The 19,324-nt window shown below is 42.3% G+C and overlaps 1 protein-coding gene across 1 annotated transcript in view; it reads left to right on the top strand.

Annotated features, from left to right (window-relative positions):
* Positions 1 to 19,324, top strand: part of LOC311241983 (NXPE family member 3-like) — a gene marked incomplete at its 3' end in the record, with an annotated part of 129,150 nt that overhangs the window by 72,850 nt on the left and 36,976 nt on the right. The window contains exons 5-7 of the mRNA XM_084330937.1: positions 11,117 to 11,187; positions 12,605 to 12,811; positions 18,619 to 19,169. Coding sequence (XP_084187063.1) covers positions 11,117 to 11,187; positions 12,605 to 12,811; positions 18,619 to 19,169 — 829 coding nt within the window. The remainder of the gene's footprint in view (positions 1 to 11,116; positions 11,188 to 12,604; positions 12,812 to 18,618; positions 19,170 to 19,324) is intronic.

A 19,324-nucleotide genomic window follows, 5' to 3' on the forward strand; every position in this document is an offset into this window, starting at 1 on the left:
TCAAGAAAGCACTTCAGTGAAACCTGTATACCGACGCTCTACAATACTATTCGAAACGAAATAAAAGGTGAGCTGATGAACGCAGAACGAGTCGCTCTCACTACAGATGGTTGGACGTCATGTACCACAGAATCATATGTAGCTGTGACCTGTCATCATATTGACAAAGACTGGCAAATGAAAAATTATGTTCTCCAGACACGCGTGTTGAATGACTCACACACGGGAGCAAATATTGGCACAGTTTTGACCGAAGCATGTGCAGAGTGCCACAAAAAGCGACAAAAGACCTGCGCTTGTAACGGATAATGCCAGCAACATGCTTGTAGCCGGAGTAGAGGCAAATATGTCGCCACACATAACATGCTTTGCACATACTATCAACTTGGCGACGCAGAAAGGCCTTAAATGTGCTGGTGCAGCACGTCTTTTGGGCAGAGTGAGACGGGTTGTCTCGTATTTCCACCGCAGCACGGTGGCAACTGCACTTTTAAAAGAGAAGCAGAAGTTGCTTGGACTTCCAGAGCACAAGCTAAAGCAAGACGTGATAACACGCTGGAACAGTTCATATGATATGCTCGAGCGTTTTTTGGAGCAACAAGCTACAGTGTGCACCACACTGCTGGACAGAAAACTAAGAAAAGGTGCAAAGGACGTGCATACACTCAACGAGAGTGACATCACTACAGCTGAGGACTTGGTCAACCTGCTCGGACAGCCCACTCTGTCTGTCATTGCTCCAATGAAAGCTAAACTGTTGGAGCATTTCAGCATCTCAGAGGAAGACTCCACCTTGCTGACAGAGATGAAGGAGGTAATGGCCGGCCAGCTTGGAGAGCGGTATGTGGGCTTGCATGAAGTTCTGCAGAGAGCATCTGCCTTGGACCCAAGATTCAAAAAGCTGCCATTTCTAAGTGAGGCAGAGAGAGCTGCAACATTCCAGGGTGTCATCCATGAGGCTGCAGAGCTGTGGGACCAGAAAGTAAGATCATATTATTTTGTCTATTTGTGTTTTAGAAATGCAAACACTATTCATAATGGATGTATTATTCATTACTTAAGATCATATTATTTTGTCTATTTGTGTTTTAGAAATGCAAACACTATTCATAATGGATGTATTATTCATTACTTTATTTAGTGTTGTAATGATTATATTTAATATTTGTGTGTGTGTGTGTCTCTACAGAATGACACAGCGGTGCAGGTGGAGCCGAGTACACCTCCTCACACATCTGATGACCAACCTTCTGATGAAGTGCCGGGGACGTCTCAGGCTCAAGCCACTGCACAAGGTGTGTGTGTGTGTGTGTGTGTGTGTGTGTGTGTGTGTGTGTGTGCGTGCGTGCGTGCGTGTGTAGGTTTCCTTTTTGTGGAAAGTGTTATTGACTCAATGTTATAAACATGTAAATTAGTTAAATAAAGGGGAACTTTTAATTTGTTCAGTGAAGTTCCCCTTTTATAATCAGCTAACAAGTGTTTGAAAGAGATATTTTGTCTTTCTGTGTCATTTCAGAATACGTTCCCGCTTCCAAGAAGTCAAAGGCAATTGAACAATGGTTTGGTGACACCTTCTGCGATGTGGACCCTCGTCAGACCAAGTCCTCCAGAGAGCGAGCCCAGGCTGAAGCTGCTAAGTATAGAGAGACTGCATCTTTGGCCCTCGGAGGTAATGTGTTAGAGTGGTGGAAAAGCCAGCAGACTGAGCTTCCTCTCCTGGCAAACCTTGCCAAAACATACCTCTGCATTCCTGGTACTAGCGTACCTTCTGAGCGTGTTTTTAGCACTGCAGGTGACATTGTCCGTTCAGAACGCAGCTGTTTGTCTGCTGAGCATGTCGATCAGTTGGTTTTTTTGAAGAAAAACCTCCCAAAGAAGAACACTTAAGGACATACTTGACTGCCTGATGTCATGCACTGAAACATGTGGAATTGTTTACATTTGCTTTTTTCCAACATTTATATTTTTTATTTGGTTCAGAATAATTCATATCCCAGTATTGTGGATAATAGCTAGCTATGCTGTACTGCATTTGCACTGAAAACACGTGGAATTGTTTACATTTTCTTTGTTCCAACATTTATATTTTTTATTTGGTTCAGAATCATTCATATTCCAGTATATAGTGGATAATAGCTAGCTATGCTGTACTGCATTTGCACTGAAACATGTGGAATTGTTTACATTTGCTTTGTTCTAACATTTATATTTTTTAATTGGGTCAGAATCATTCATATCCCAGTATAGTGGATAATAGCTAGCTATGCTGTACTGCATTTGCACTGAAACACGTGGAAATGGTTAACTTTGCTTTGTTCAAACATTTATATTTTTTATTTGGTTCAGAATCATTCATATCCCAGTATATAGTGGATAATAGCTAGCTATGCTGTACTGCATTTGCACTGAAACATGTGGAATTGTTTACATTTGCTTTGTTCTAACATTTATATTTTTTAATTGGGTCAGAATCATTCATATCTCAGTATAGTGGATAATAGCTAGCTATGCTGTACTGCATTTGCACTGCATTTGCACTTACAAGTGGTGCCTTTGGTTATTGTTACTTACTACCGTAAGTACGTTTTATATTGTTTGTTTATGAGACACAAGGGATTGTTTACATAATGCTAGTACAAAAAATATATATCCAAGGGTGAGTGACCTTTGACTCTCAGGAAATCGACAGTGGAGATGACCTTGGTTATTATTATGTTCTAATTAATATATTGTTTATATTGTTGTAATGTTGTTGTTTAAGTTGGTTATTAAAGTTATTACCTTATTTAAGTTAGTTATTAAAGTTGGTTATTTAAGTTAGTTATTAAAGTTAGTTGGCACTATTGAGCACTCTACACTCTACAGTGAACAGGAGATTGTTTTTCATTTAAATGTCTGAAAGAGCTCAAAAATAAAAATGTCAAATGATATTTCTGTTGCCTTTTTTGGGTTGATCTAAATGTTACTGATTGTGTTAAATGGGCATATAAAATTAATATCGTCTCATATCGATCGCAGGCACCTGAATCGAATCGTATCGTATCGTATCGTGGGAGACTTTTTGATATAGGCAAATATCGTATCGTTGTCCAAAGAATCGATATCGTATCGTGATGAAACTGGTGATTCCCACCCCTACCCCTTATTACTAAATATGATCTTATACTCAGTCAAGGAGGGGAATTTCCATAAGAATGACAATATTGCACTCATAACAGTCCTCCTTAAAAAAGACAAAGACCCCAACGAGTGCGGTAGTTATAGACCTTTAAGCCTCCTCGGAACAGATATCAAACTGTACTCTAAGGTATTAGCCATCAGATTACAAAAGCATATGACGTCTTTAGTTCACCCGGACCAAACTGGCTTCATAGGAGGCCGCCTGATCACTGAAAACATAAGACGAATACTGCACGTACTTGATGCCGACAAGGAGGACACCATACCTAAGGCGATGCTGTCCCTGGATGCTATGAAAGCCTTTGACAGGCTGGAATGGTCGTATCTATGGGCAGTGCTAGAAAGGATGGGGTTAGGAAAAGGATTCATCGATATGATTAAAGTATTATACAAAGACCCATCAGCCATGATTACAACAGGCACAATCATCTCCAAAATCTTTCCGGTATCACGCTCTGCCAGACAGGGTTGTCCTCTTAGTCCCGGACTGTTCAATCTATCATTAGAGCCTTTAGCACAATATATAAGACAATCCCAATCCATAGAACCAATCGTAATCAAGGGCACACAACAAAAAATTTGTTTATATGCGGACGATGTAATATTGTTCATGCAAAACCCCAACACCACATTGCCTCATCTGCTCAAGTTGATTGAGGACTTTGGTGATTTATCGGGTTTTAAGATAAATTGGCCGAAGTCGGCTTTCCTTCCACTTAACACCCCTGCAAAAAAAGATACAACCCTCCCAGGACAGATACCGATGGTAAAACATTTCAGATGCTTGGGAGTGGAAATATTCCCCACCATAAGACAAACGGTGAAGCACAACTACACAAAAATCCAAAACAAAATCAAAGACGACCTTGATAGATGGGCAAAACTTAAAAACACAGTACAAGCACGGATATCAATAGTTAAGATGGATGTACTACCTAAAATCAACTTCTTCAGTTCAATGATACCGTTACCCCCTCCAGAGGGTTACTGGAAAAGATTACACTCCTCCACATACAAATTTATTTGGAATAACAAACCACCACGTATAAAAAGATCCACCGCACAGAGAAATAAAGCAGATGGTGGCATGGCATTTCCAGATTTTTTCCTATATTTTAAGGCGTACACATTAAGTCCATTGACAACATGGTTCGACTCCCAAGCATTAGCATCCTGGAGAAAATTAGAAGAAAACATAGTAGCCCCACATAGACTGAAGGACATAGCATACACTAAACTACCAATCAAGCACTGTGAACGGAAATTTGGCCCCATAATTACTCATGCGATCCGGATATGGCGTGAATCACAAAAAAAAAATCCTAACCCACAAAAATGGCACAATCATACTCCCTTATTCAATAACAATGCACTCTTAATTGGAAAACGACCTATAAGATTCCCTATATGGGAAGAGCAAGGCATACACTCATTAGGGGATGTTTTTAACAAACAGGGTTTTTGTAGTGATAAAGAAATACGCAAAAAATTTTATCTCACCAAGTCCACATGGCTTTTTCACAAACAGTTAGAGCTATGTTTGAAGTCTCACGGTGTTCCATTAGACAGACCAATTGAACACCACAGATACCACAAATTCTTCTACGCAAGAGAGACATCGAGAGGTTTTGTTTCAGAATTTTATCATAAATTACTAACGTCCTCGTATGAAACCCTCCAACTAGACTCTGTCTGGAGGAGGGATATACCAGACCTGGAAAATGACTTTGATTGGCAAGGAGCCTGGGCAAATGTCCGACTTACATCAAGGAACCCGGATCATCAACAAATCAATCTTAACTATATTCACAGGACATACTTGACTCCTATAAGACTGTGCCGAATGGGGCTTAAACAAGATTCCAAATGCACCCAATGTACAAATGGGGACGAAGGGACATTTATGCACATGTATTGGGACTGCTCACCAGTTAAGGCATTCTGGAAAGATGTGACCCAACAAATATCAAAACTCGTATCTTGGAATATACCTGTACACCCCTCGGTATTACTATTGAATGATGTTTTTGAGTTTGCAGTGAATCCACAGCTAAAGAGATTGGTTTTATCGGGTATCACAGTAGCCAAAAAGCTGATCGCATCACGCTGGTTTCAACCGGAAAAAATTTGCCGTAAAGTTTGGTTTCTTACATATCTCGATGTAATTTACCATGAAATATCTACAGCAAGAATTCTGGGTCTCAATGAATCCAAAATGTCAATGTGGTTAGAAGTGGTGGAGAGAATAAAAGCTAGCTTATAATGGTAGTGTCTGGTTAGGTGCGAGGGATAGTGGAGGTACTTCTCAAGGTGGGGTCCGGGAGGGGGGGGTTCGAGCTGGAGCATATGTATGTAGGTTTTTTAGATAACAGGTATTAGGGGTATATCTTATATAAGACAACTAACTAAAATGTGATCTCATTGGATGTGCCCTGACAATTAATGCTTGTATATCTTATTGTGTGTTGTCATGTTTGTTTATATGTTTGTTTAAAAAATAATAAAAAAATAAAATACAAAAAAATATTGTTTTTCATTTAAATGTCTGGAAGAGATCCAAAATAAAAATGTCAAATGATATTTCCATTGCCTTTTTTGTTGTTGATTTAAATTTTACTGATTGTGTTAAATGGGCATATAATATTGTCTCATATCGATCGCAGGCACCTGAATCGTATCGTATCGTATCGTGGCAGACTTTGTGATATCGGAAAATATCGTATCGTTGCCCAAAGAATCGATATCGTATCGTATCGTGATGAAACTGGTGATTCCCACCCCTAATACTAACTGCTATTATCAACATTTGACCCACATTAGATGATTGGTATAACGCTGCCCACGGAATTATAAACGCCCCCTAGCCCATCCGGTCAACATCAGATGACGTGTAGTAACTTCTAGAAGTACGTCTAGTTGGAATTTTTTATATCGCGCTGATTGCCATAAAACTGTATTGCATCATCAATATAATGCATTTGGGGCTATAGATCACGTTCTGGAGAAAGCTGCAGAAAGAGATGAAAACATACTTATACATTAGACCATACTTTACTATGAATATGTGAATGAAAAAGTTTAACGTTGCTACACAATGAACAATACATATAGGACTTTGAATGGGCCCTAATAATGGCAATGTAGCAATAGAATTTAAAAAGTTATAGCCATGCAAAGAAGGGGTACTTCTCCATAGACAAATAGAGCCGGCAACCTATGGTATATCATTAATTTAACCCAAGGCAACCAAAGTGTTAATATAGGCATGTAAAGTAAAAAAGGCTACAAAACTGGGACACTTTTCTTTACACAGTTCAGTGACATGTCTTGTTTATTTTTGCTATAAGATGATGTGATGTCGGGGAGCTCCAGTAGCTCACCGCGTACCTCGAGCGCTATTTCGGCGCCGGGGACAACCGTGCTCGTCACGGATCTGGGGTTAGCGAGTTCGATTCCCGGACTGCAGCCGTATCTTTCTCAGAGTGTCTTCCCCCCATCTGTACCCATTCAAACCTGTTTCTGTCGGTCATTCTTGACCAGAGAAAATGCGATAAACGCAAAAAAGAGCCAGCGGAATGGCCAAAGTTTAAAAAAAAAGATGATGTGATGTCTTTAGAAAGCTAAGAAAATCAATTTCAATAGTTTCAATAGTATATGAAACTCAAAATGCCCTTTGTTATTAATGTTTCACATTTTGTTTATCATTTTGGAAATAAACTATATTTGAATAAATTATATTTTTGAAAGCTAACCTCACCTTTTAATTGCCAAATAATAACATACACTCTTACCAGGGGTCAAAACAATGCCATTTACTGCTTTTTATATAGAAATAAAATGTATATTATGCATAATTGAGTTTGGAATTTTGGCCCGGCCCTCCAACATATTTTCAGTTGCTCATTCGGCCCCCTGGGAAAAATAATTGCCCACCCCTGGTTTAGACAGTTTAGAGGTGTGAGGACTTCTCCTCGCTTACTTGTACAGCTGACCCCCTCATGGAGAGCACCAACATCATGAGCGTGGAGTCACACCCGTTACCAGAGGGAGTTCCCACTGTCTATGCTGACCTCAGTGAGGTGTTTAGCAAACAAAGGGTCACCATCCTGCCACCGCACCGACCTTATGATTGTGCCATCGAGTTGCAGCCGGGCTCTATTCCCCCTCGTGGTTCCTTGTACTCGTTGTCGGTCCCCGAAAGCGCAGCTATGAACACCTACATCAAGGAGGCTGTGGCTACCGGTTTTATTAGACCTTCCACTTCACCTGCGGGTGCTGGATTCTTTTTTGTGGGAAAAAAGGATGGAGGACTGAGACCCTGCATCGACTACAGAGGTCTGAACAGCATTACAGTAAAAAACCTGTATCCCCTTCCCCTGATGAACTCGGCGTTCGAACGCCTCCAGGGGGCATCCATTTTTACCAAACTTGATCTCCGCAATGCCTACAATCTGTGGCGCATACGCCAATGGGATGAGTGGAAGACCGCGTTCAACACTCATAATGGTCACTACGAATACCTGGTGATTCCATTTGGTCTTACTAATGCCCCTTCAGTTTTTCAGGCGTTAATCAATGACGTGCTCAGGGAGATGTTGGAAAAGTTTGTTTTCGTCTACTTAGATGACATTCTGATATTCTCCAAGTCCATTTCTGACCATGTCAAACATGTCAGGCAGGTCTTGAGGTGCCTTTTGGATGCACGGTTGTTTGTGAAGGCTGAGAAGTGTGCCTTCCATGTCCGCTCTCTGTCCTTTCTGGGATTCATTGTATCTGAGGGGAGGATTCAAATGGACCCCAAGAAGGTGTCAGCAGTGACAGACTGGCCTACACCCGTCTCGGTCAAGCAGGTGCAACGATTCCTAGGATTTGCAAACTTCTACCATCGTTTTATTCGTAATTTCAGTTCAGTGGCAGCACCTATCACTGCACTCACCAGGAAGACAGCACCTTCCCATTTCCAGTGGACTCCCAAGGCTGAGGCAGCGTTCATTGAGCTTAGGAGAAGGTTCAGTTCTGAGTTCTATCCTCATTACTCCTAACCCATCCCTGCCATTTATCGTCGAGGTGGATGCTTCTGAGCTTGGAGTCGGAGCTATTCTGTCTCACCGCTCATCGTCCGACGGTAAGGTACACCCATGTGTGTACTATTCACGTGGGCTCTCGCCGGCTGAAAGAAACTATGATGTTGGGGACAGAGAGCTGTTGGCGGTCAAGTTGGCATTGGAGGAGTGGCGCCATTGGCTAGAGGGAGCTGAACACCCATTCACAGTCTGGACAGACCATAAAAATTTGGAATATATCCAGGGTGCTCAGAGGAGAAACTCGCGACTGGTCACTGTTTTTCTCTCGGTTTAATTTCCTCCTGACATACCGTCCCGGGTCTAAAAATATCAAGCTGGATGCTCTTTCCCGGTTATATGATGGATCAGAAGAGGACCGTCCTCCTGAGCCCATTGTTCATGCAGGACAGATCCTAGCTCCTGTGACATGGAGCATTGACTCTGCTGTGCGGAGGGCACAACGTTTGGAACCAGATCCGGGTGGGGTGCCCCCGGGTCGGTTATTTGTACCAAACAGCATTCGTTCTCGGGTGTTGAAGTGGGGCCACTCCTCTCGGCTGACAGGACATCCCGGAGTGCACAGAACTCGTGACTTCTTGGCCAGAAGGTTCTGGTGGCCTGGTATGATGAAGGACATTCGGGAATTTGTGGCAGCCTGCCCCGTTTGTGCACGGAACAAAGTTTCTCAACAGTCACCACCAGGGCTGCTTCATCCTTTGCCCATTCCTAGTCGTCCGTGGAGCCACATCGCCATGGATTTTGTGACTGGTCTGCCTCCTTCTGATGGTCACAGCGTCATCATGGTGGTGGTGGATAGGTTCTCCAAAGCAGCTCACTTCATTCCGCTGGTCAAGCTGCCATCTGCTCAGGAGACCGCTCAACTGGTGGTTGACCATGTCTTCCGAATTCATGGCATCTCCCAGGACGTGGTGTCGGACCGTGGACCCCAGTTTACTGCTCGGTTTTGGAAGGCATTCTGTGCTATACTGGGTGCGACGGTTAGCCTGTCATCAGGGTTCCACCCGGAGAGCAATGGGCAAACAGAGCGTACCAACCAGTCTATGGAGAGTACGCTTCGCTGCTTGGCCTCCTCCAATCCGACCACTTGGAGTCACCAACTGGCATGGGCAGAATATGCACATAATTCATTGTGCAATGCATCCACTGGTCTCTCCCCATTTGAGGTTCAGTTTGGGTATCAGCCTCCACTGTTTCCTGAACAGGAGAGGGACGTGGGGGTGCCATCTGCCGAGGCGTTTATCCGTCGGTTTCGGGCAACATGGAAGAGGGTGCGTTCGGCTCTTGTGCGTGCTGCGGCCCGGCAGCTTATAGCTTATCCGCAACAGTAAGTTACTTCCGGGGTAGGCCTGATTGGCCCCGACAGGCACGTGACGCGCAACTTTCTCTGCCGCGCGGCACGCTCCGTGGAGCCGAGCGGCAGAGCTTGCGGAATTACGTAACCGTCCAAATACGCCATGACTTTCATTCGGCGCTTCAGCTCACCTGGCAGAGCAGCGGTCCTGCGATCCTGCGGTCCGTTGTTGGTGAGTTCGAATCCCATCAAATCTTTTTTTTTTAACATGATTTTTTTTTTAACGTGTATTCTTTCGCCGGTTAAGGTTAGGCATGGTTAAGGTTAAGGTTAGGCATTGTTTCGGAGTTGGTTAAGGTTAGAACGGTTAAGTTTAGGCGCTGTTAAGGAGCTGGTTAAGGTTAGAGTTTGTGTTAGAGAATGGCAATAGACAGCCTATTTCCGCGCGACAGCTCTCAGCAGCCTCGTTGCGCGTCCTGAGTTTGCCGCGTCACGTGCCTGTCGGGGCCAATCAGGCCTACCCCGGAAGTCACTTACTGTTGCGGAACAGTTACAGGCGGCCCGGCACAAGCGGTCGGCGGATGTACACCGTCGCCCTGCGCCTTCCTACCGTGTGGGCCAACAGGTGTGGCTTTAGTGTATACAGTATATACAGCATTATTGTACATGCTATCATACAGAGTTATATGGGTTATATGAATGTGTATAAGTATGTATATAGAAGGATTATGTAGGTATATTCAGATAGATATGGATATATGTATAAACTACCCACCTCATACTATAGTCTACCCATATACTCTGTATGATAGCATGTACGTCAGTGCTATATATACAGCATATTTACATTTATATTTTTATATTTACCGCGTATATATTTCCATATTTGTCTGAATATACCTGCATATAACCCTTCTACATACGTACTTATACACCTGCATATAACCCATATAACTCTGTATGATAGCATGTACAATAATGCTATATATACCATATATATATATTTATACTCACGCTATATATATCTATCCACACCTTTCTGTATTTATCTGTACATATCCAACTCCGACTAGTTACGCTGCTGGCCAGTATGACTTACTACTACCATACCGTCTTTATACCTGCATCACTGTACTTATTAATACTACAACTCTGTAGATGTAGCAGTACTGTCTATCTGTATGTCATATATGTTATGATGAATTGAAAATGGGGGACCCTGATGTAAACAAGACGAAAGTTTTTCTCTGGTCTGCATCCCCTTAACAATTGTGTGTATTGAGCTGTACTGTATTGTACCCATTCTGCAATCTGTTAATAAAACTTTCAATCAATCAATCAATCAATCAATCAATCAATCAATCAATCAATCAATCAAGTACATACATTAGCACTACACTCAGTAGTACTCATTTGTATATTTTATACCCAGTTACATTTGCACTCTGGTTGGATGCCAAACTTCTTTTCACTGTACTGTACTTGTGCTATGATGAATCTAATGTAATCTAAAATAATATAATATAATCATCTAATTTCTGTCTTGTTGTTTCCTCCTCAGCGGTGTCAACTTGAAGGTCTTTATTCCTGCTTCAGGGATCAACAGTGTGACAGTCTCTCCAGAGGAGAAAGGTACAGCCAGATGCTGTTTGTTGTATTCAGCCACACTGTGCTGTGACACTGTAATCATAGTAATCATAATAATCATACTTGCAAAGCACCTTAAAACTCAATACTTTAGTATCCATTGGTCAGTTGAAATCTATAATGGCCAACCATTTCACCTCAGCCTGTAGTTGTTTTGATTGATTTGAATTGTTTAATTGAATGACTTTTCTGTTTCTATATCGTGTTTGTATCATGTATTGTTCCTCTCGATGTCATTGTAAATGAGAGCTGCTCTCAATGATCTTTCAAGGTTAAATAAAGATTGAATGAATGAATACTACCTACTTCATACTATAGTCTTCCCATATCAATTATGTATGATAGCATGTACAATAGTGCTGTATATATGGTATATACATTTATATATTCACTGCATATATATATTATTTTTCTCCTACAGTGTATATATATCTCCATATCTATCTGAATACCTGCATATAATCCTTCTATATACCTACTTATACACCTGAATATAACCCATACAACTCTGCATGATGGCATGTACAATGCTGTATATACTGTATATATATATATATATATATATATATATATATATATATATATATATATATATATATATATATATATATATATATATATATATATATATATATATCCACATCTGTTTGTACATACCTGCATATAATCCTTGTTACATATCTGATACTATATCTATATCTGTACATATCCCTTACCTATACTCTTACTAGTTACACCACTGACCAGTATGACTTCCTATACTATTACTCAGTAGTCTTCATTTATATATTTTATACCCAGTTTAATCACCTGTACATTGTACATTACTACTATACTTTACTTACATTTGCACTCTGATTGGATGCCAAACTTCTTTTCGTTGTACTGTACTTGTGCTGCATGATGACAATACATTTGAATCTAATCTAAAGGGATTGGAGAAAATGTACACATGCACACCACGTTTATGAATGAACCTTTACATCGTTTACTGTACCGAAATTCTAAAATAATAATAATGATAAATACATGAAACAACAAAACAAACACTACGGGTCATAAACATTTTACATGAAATTAAATTAGATTAGATAAAAATATCTACAGATATGTAAAAAATATATTATATGCAGGTATGTACAGATGCGTGTATATATACATGGTAAGAATAAATATATATATATACAGCATTATTGTACATGCTATCATACAGAGTTATATGGGTGATATGCAGGTGTATAAGTACGTATATAAAAGGATTATATGCAGGTATATTCAGACACATATGGATATAATTATGCGGTACATAAAAATATATAAATGTATAGTATATACGGCGTATACAGCACTATTGTACATGCATGCGTGAAAAGATATGATGTATATTTTTACTTGCTCCCAGACAAACCAGAGGTGAAGCCACGGAGCCTGGAGGTCAAGCCCTCTGGGTACTACTATCAGGGAGCGTGGAGAACCCTCGGAGGGGTCACAGGTCGCCAGTTCAGTGACGCAGCCGCCATCTCTGAGTGTCTGAGAGACAAGGAGGTCCACATCTTTGGTGACTCCACTTCAAGACAGTGGTTTGAGTACTTAAATGCAGCTTTACCAGGCAAGTGTTTACTGGCTGTGATATCTTTAAGGGGTAAGCTAGTGTTTACTGGCTGTGATATCTTTAAGGGGTAAGCTAGTGTTTACTGGCTGTGATATCTTTAAGGGGTAAGCAAGTGTTTACTGGCTGTGATATCTTAACTCAATGGCCGCCAACAACGATTATATACGTGTTTGGCCGACGATTTGACGTCAATTTTAGCTTGATCCTGCAATGCTTTTATACCGATCGGGCTGATAAGCGTTTTTAGTGTTCAATACGAATGCCGTTACTGACAATCAAATAATCAGAAACGACCCCCCCCCCCCTCCTTTCATGCATTCATGATGGAACATAATACCTATGGCTATGATATAGATTTGATTCAGGAATAATAGCGTGTACAGGCAAGAAACTGCAACGTCTATAGTGGAATTGACTTATACGGCTATAACTCAGCATTTCGGGAATTACCCTAGACCGCTCTAAAACCATACTTATATTCACCACGGTATAACACGGGAACGTATGGATGGACAAATGTATTCTTTTTCACATATTGAACGATAGATAGGTGATGTCAAATGAGCCATAGTATTGTATCCATAGCTATAATATAGAATATAGTTATAGCTCTACAAACAAGGTGATACACTCCTATCTTTTAAAGCATGCCAGTGCTAGAGCGGGGCCCCGTCTAATTCCCGGCGGTCAATGAGTTAAGGGGTAAGCAAGTGTTTATTGGCTGTGATATTTTTAAGGGGTAAGCAAGTGCTTATTGGCTGTGATATCTTTAAGGGGTAAGCAAGTGATTATTGGCTGTGATATATTAAGGGGTAAGCAAGTGATTATTGGCTGTGATATCTTTAACTCTTTGACTGTCACACTGTTTTCCATCTTTACTCCCTGGAGCCAGCTTTTTTGACAATTTTCACGATGTTTGCAGACCCACCGTATATTCTATATTATAGCTATGGAGAAAATAGTATGGCTCATTTGACAGGCACTATTTATACTCCAACAGTGAAAAAACGTTTATTTCTACATGCCTTCGTTCGTGCGCTATTCCATGCAAAAAATCGTCCCGTTTCAAAATAATCCAGTCTCGTTTTTCTGGAAGGATAAATGTGGCGCGTTTTGTGCAGCATGCGTATTTTTGTGCGGGTTGCTCGTCTGAAACCTATATTATTTCCAGGTCAAAGGTAAACACGACTATATGGAATGTTTCTATTCACAAAGCCACCAAGGGGGGGGGGGGGGGGGGGGGGGGGGGGTTGTTTTACAACGCTGGGATAATTACAAAGGCATGCTTTATGATGGGGTTCGGTAAAATAGATGTTACCTTTTGTCAGCAGGTCCACCAAAACCCTGTCCACTCTTGTTCCAAGTGTCTTAGTGTCAGTACAGGATCAATAAATATAATGTTAGTTGGCCCGTTAGCAGCGCCAGGGTAACGTTACATCCAGGAACGTACATCCAAACAGTCTGTTTGAAAATACTAGAATCCAACATAGTCTGGTGAAAACACACCTTATGTTATGGATGGATCGTCACCGTTTGTCCTCTTCATAATAATCTCCAATAGTTCGTTCTAGGCGATCGCCATTGCCGAACGTTAGTTGGCTGTAGTCTGGGGAGCTCTCAACTCGGCGACAAAAAATTTGACCTCCTCAGCCGGTTTGACTATAGTATTTTTATGATTTACCAGAAGTGTTGAGTCCAATGTAGTCTGGTGAAAACGCACGTTAGCATCCATAAGTGTGATCGTTTTGTCCTCTTCATAATAGTCTCCAAAAGTCGCGATCGCCATTATACCTCTCTACTCACTGCTGCTCGCTGCTCTCTAGTGCTCTGGCTGCGGCGTGGGGGGGGGGGGGGGGGCACACTAAACTAGCCCAGTTCAAAAGGTAGGTGACGGGATTCGATCATCATTTCAATTCTAACTGACACAGAGGTCCCTAGAACACACACTAAGGTCCGTGTGACTGTTTATAATAATAATACATTTAATAATCAGAAAAAGGAAACATTTTTGGCGCTCAATGAGTTAAGACAAGTGTTTACTGGCTGTGATATATTAAGGGGTAAGCAAGTGATTATTGGCTGTGATATCTTTAAGGGGAGAGAGAACCCTAGATATTTTCACTTATTTCAAGAAATCTTGCCAAGCCAAATTTGTTCACTCCACTGGCAGATTATTGTACTTGTATGTGCTTAAAACTAGTTTTTATTTCTTGTCAGAACATTGTTGCATTGTGGAGTTCTGTCTCCTGATTGCATAAAGTGGGAACGGGATACCAGAACATGTATTTTGTGTTTACTGCAGAGTGGAGGGACTGGGAGACCCATGTTACTGACCAGACACTCTATATCAGTGATGGCTGTCAGAATGTAGAACTATTATTTTTACATGTCGACCACTTATTTTAACAAAGAAAATACCCATTACAGCACCTTTTACACTTTCAGTGCCAGGCCGTATTTTCCTTTTTACCCCGTTGATGCCACGGTCCACGGCACGTTAATATCGCCTAATCTATGTTTTAAATTATGCTATGTGTCTAAGCTGCCCATCTCTTATCAAAGAATCATTTTCCAGTCAACATTGGCAAAGCAGATTGTGTTTTTATCGCTTCATTTCCTTTTTATAGCATTTTGAAAACCACTCGGTTTCGAAGAAAAAACAACACATTCCCTGATAAACGCCTTTTACTGGAATATTCCAGAACGTTATCATTTGTCGGTCTATTTATGAATCGTTTTCAAATAAACGCTAGATGGTCGATAGTATATGTGTGCGCACGCACGCTCGTGCCGTGCTCTGATAATCGCTGCTATTATTTTCTCATGGCTTTTACAGTCAAAACAGCCATATCACATATAGTGGAAACGCTTATATCTACATGAAAACGAGTTTGATTATCCTAACACTGATAACATAGATTCCTTACCTGACGTCAGATGGTATCCAAATGGTATATTCCAATTCCTGATCACCTTTTCGAAAAAAATCGATAAGTATATTGATCCAACGTGTGTACAGTATAACCCATGCTCGCCGCGGCTCAGAGGCTCCAGAATGAACTCTGGTAACTCCGGCTGCATCAGTGGACTGGAAAATGTGGACTGGAATATTTCCCCCCCCCCATCCATTTTCATTGAGTCCATTCCAAAAGGGTGATTTACCATCTGGGAGACGATAGGGGGCGCTTTTTTCACATCTGATCGCCGTCGGCCCCTGGATCTCCAACGGTAGGCTCACGTGATGCAATATGATTTCAGATCGCTAATAAAAATAAAAAAAACGTCACAATCGTAAACCCGAGATTAGCCGTGAGTGGCGCTCAAAGTGTTAAAGGCAGGCTTTCCCAACGTCGGAGTTGGGAGCTCCCCAAACTGAGACGAACCCTGAGAGGAACCCCAATAACGTCTTTGTCAATTTCCAGGCAGCGTGTCGAAGTATCCTTGAGCGGGACAGAATGCTCCCGATGAGCAGGTTGGCATCTTGCATGGTCACCTCCCCCGGTGTGTGAATGTGTGAGTGAATGGGTCGAATGTGAGGAACAAAAATTGTAAAGCACTTTGGATAAAAGTGTGAGGGCTGGAGGAATTCTGCATGCAGCCCAACGAGGGGGCGTGCCGTTTTTCTGCTTCACGCACCTGAGAGGAGTTTGCAATCAGCTCGGGAGAGTACTAGTATTGCAGACTCCCCTCCACTCCTTTATCGGGTCGTTCTTGTTACTACCATCTACTGCCGCGTCTCCGGCGTGAGACGTCGTGCCACCCCTGTACATCACCACCTGTCGCCGTTTCCTGGAGTGGGACACCGTCTTCGCTCTCTATTACTCCACGGGAGGATCCCAGTGTTCCCACTCCAGATGTCCTGCCGGTTACTTCCCAACTCCCTCTACATGGACCCGTTCCTGGGGTGAGGCTCACCATCGCTCTCTATTACTCCACGGGAGGATGCCCGTGTTCTCACCCGATTCCCCTTGGACCCCTGGTTGCTGCGCTGCCCGTCGGCAGCATTCTGGTCGGGAGGATGCCCGTGTTCAATGAAGAGTCCTGTGTATTTTTGCCCGTGTTTCTGGAAGATTTCCAGTGTACCTCTTTGCCTGTGTGCTAGAGGATTCCTGCCTGTGCGCCCCTTAAAGGCACAGTGCCGCGTTTTTTGTGTTCATGAACTTTGGTGTTTTTTCCCCCTTTAAAGGCTGAGTGCCGCTTTTTTGTATATAATAAATCATGCCCTTGTTTTGGCTAACTCTGATTACCTGTCTGTGTCGTGCAATTGGGGTCGCATTACAAACCATAACAAAAAGAGTTCTATAAATGCACCATTTACCATTTATTTACCATTTTGTAAATAAATAAAGGGGCGACAGTGCAGGAGGTAGGGCAGTCCTCCCAGGCAGCGTGTCGAAGTATCTTTGAGCAAGACGCTTAAAAACCTCTTAACACTTTGGCTGCCATGGGTTAAATTCATTATCAACCGTAGGTTGCCGGCTCTATTTGTCTATAGAGAAAGTCCCCTTCTTTGCAGGGCTATAACTTTTTAAATTCTATTGCTACATTGCCATTATTAGGGCCCATTCAAAGTCCTATATGTATTGTTCATTGTGTAGCAACGTTAAACTTTTTCATTCACATATTCATAGTAAAGTATGGTCTAATGTATAAGTATGTTTTCATCTCTTTCTGCAGATTTCTCCAGAACATGATCTATAGCCCCAAATACATTATATTGATGATGCAATACAGTTTTATGGCAATCAGCGCGATATAAAAAATTCCAACTAGACGTACTATAACGTGGGCAGCGTTATACCAATCATCTAATGTGGGTCAAATGTTGATAATAGCAGTTAGTATCGAAGACGGTAACTTTACACGCTAAAACTCACCCCAGTCTCCGCGCGCCGTTGGGCGATCATCGTAGAGTAGAAATTTTACCATTATGGGATGTCGATTTACCCGGTCCATCTCCAGCTTGTATAATGGTATATACGTCCAAATCATGTTGTTTATCGAGTTATTGGCAATCGATTGCTATGTAGTGTGTCGAGATCGAGTCCCGGAACCTATAGCTAGTGCCCGGAAGTAATACGGCCGACCAGCACAATCTCCATAGCACTTCCTGTTAAGCGATTGCGCCGATCGGCCACCAGATGGCGCTCCTGAACCGCCAGAGAGCTCAGTGGGTCCTCCTGGTGGATCTCAGGCCAGCGGAGGGGAAATATGAATCCGATCCCAGATTTTTGAAATATTGATATTAAAGACGCTGTAAAGCGTCTTCGGCAACTTGAGCATGGCCGGGAATGACGTGTTTAGGCGTTTTCCGGCAGCCAAAGTGTTAACAGGCACCCCCAAAAGTGGCAATTCTTTTTACTTGAACTTTACATACTTTCTTGGCAAACCAAAATACTATACTTTATACTTATAGCACATGCATGAGCCTGGTCTCTTTTGAAAGATGACATTCTGAAGATTCTGATACAATAAAGATAATAATATTTTAGTGCTAATGAAATAGAGTAACATAGGTCTGAACTGAGTTGTAGAAAAACACGTTACTCATGTTTATCTGTAGTAGTTGCAATATCCAAAGTAGTATATCCCAGAAAATGTTTTGGTAAAAAGTGAGAAAGAATTTGTTAAGAGTTAACTAACTGCTCCCGATGAGCAGGTTGGCACTTTGCATGGTCGCCTTCGCCATCGGTGTGTGAATGTGCGAGTGAGCCGGTCAAATGTGAGGAGCAAATTGTAATGCGCTTTGGATAAAAGCTGTTGTATAAATGCAGTCCATTTACCATTTATGTTGTCAATTTCAGAGCTTAAGGAGATCAACCTACATAGTGGCAGGAAGTTGGGGCCGTTCATGGCGGTGGACACCGGCCGCAACATCCTGGTGACATACCGTTGCCACGGCCCCCCGATCCGCTTCTCCGGGCTTCCGACCAGACAGTTCCGCTACGCGGCCAACGAGATCGACGGCATGATCGGGGGCACGCACGTGGTGGTGGTCCTCTGCCTCTGGTCCCATTTCGCTACGTACCCGGTCGAGTTCTACATCCAACGGCTGAGGAACATCCGGAGAGCGGTGGCGCGCCTCCTGGACCGCTCGCCCGCGACCACAGTGGTCGTCCGTACGGCGAACCTCATTGCTCAGCTCAACCTCAAAGTGACCATAACCAACAGCGACTGGCTCTCGCTGCAGCGCGACAGGGTTCTCCGCGCCATGTTCAAGGGGCTGAGGGTCCACCTGGTGGACGCCTGGGACATGACCCTGGCCCACCACCTGCCCCACGACCTCCACCCGGCGCCCCCCATCATCAAGAACATGATTGACGTTCTCCTGTCCTACGTTTGCCCGCAGAAGAAGGTGTAACAAAAGAGCAAATTTATATTAGAAAATTGGATGAAAATGTAAAACGTGCTCAGACAGATCATGAAGAAGACTGAGCGGTAAACGTGCACTGAATAGATCTTTTAATATAAATACATTTCTATTTTGCCACTCTCTGTCACCAACTGATG

Source organism: Notolepis coatsorum, assembly GCF_963971535.1.
Source record: "Notolepis coatsorum genome assembly, chromosome: 15".
Lineage (NCBI taxonomy): Eukaryota > Metazoa > Chordata > Actinopteri > Aulopiformes > Paralepididae > Notolepis > Notolepis coatsorum.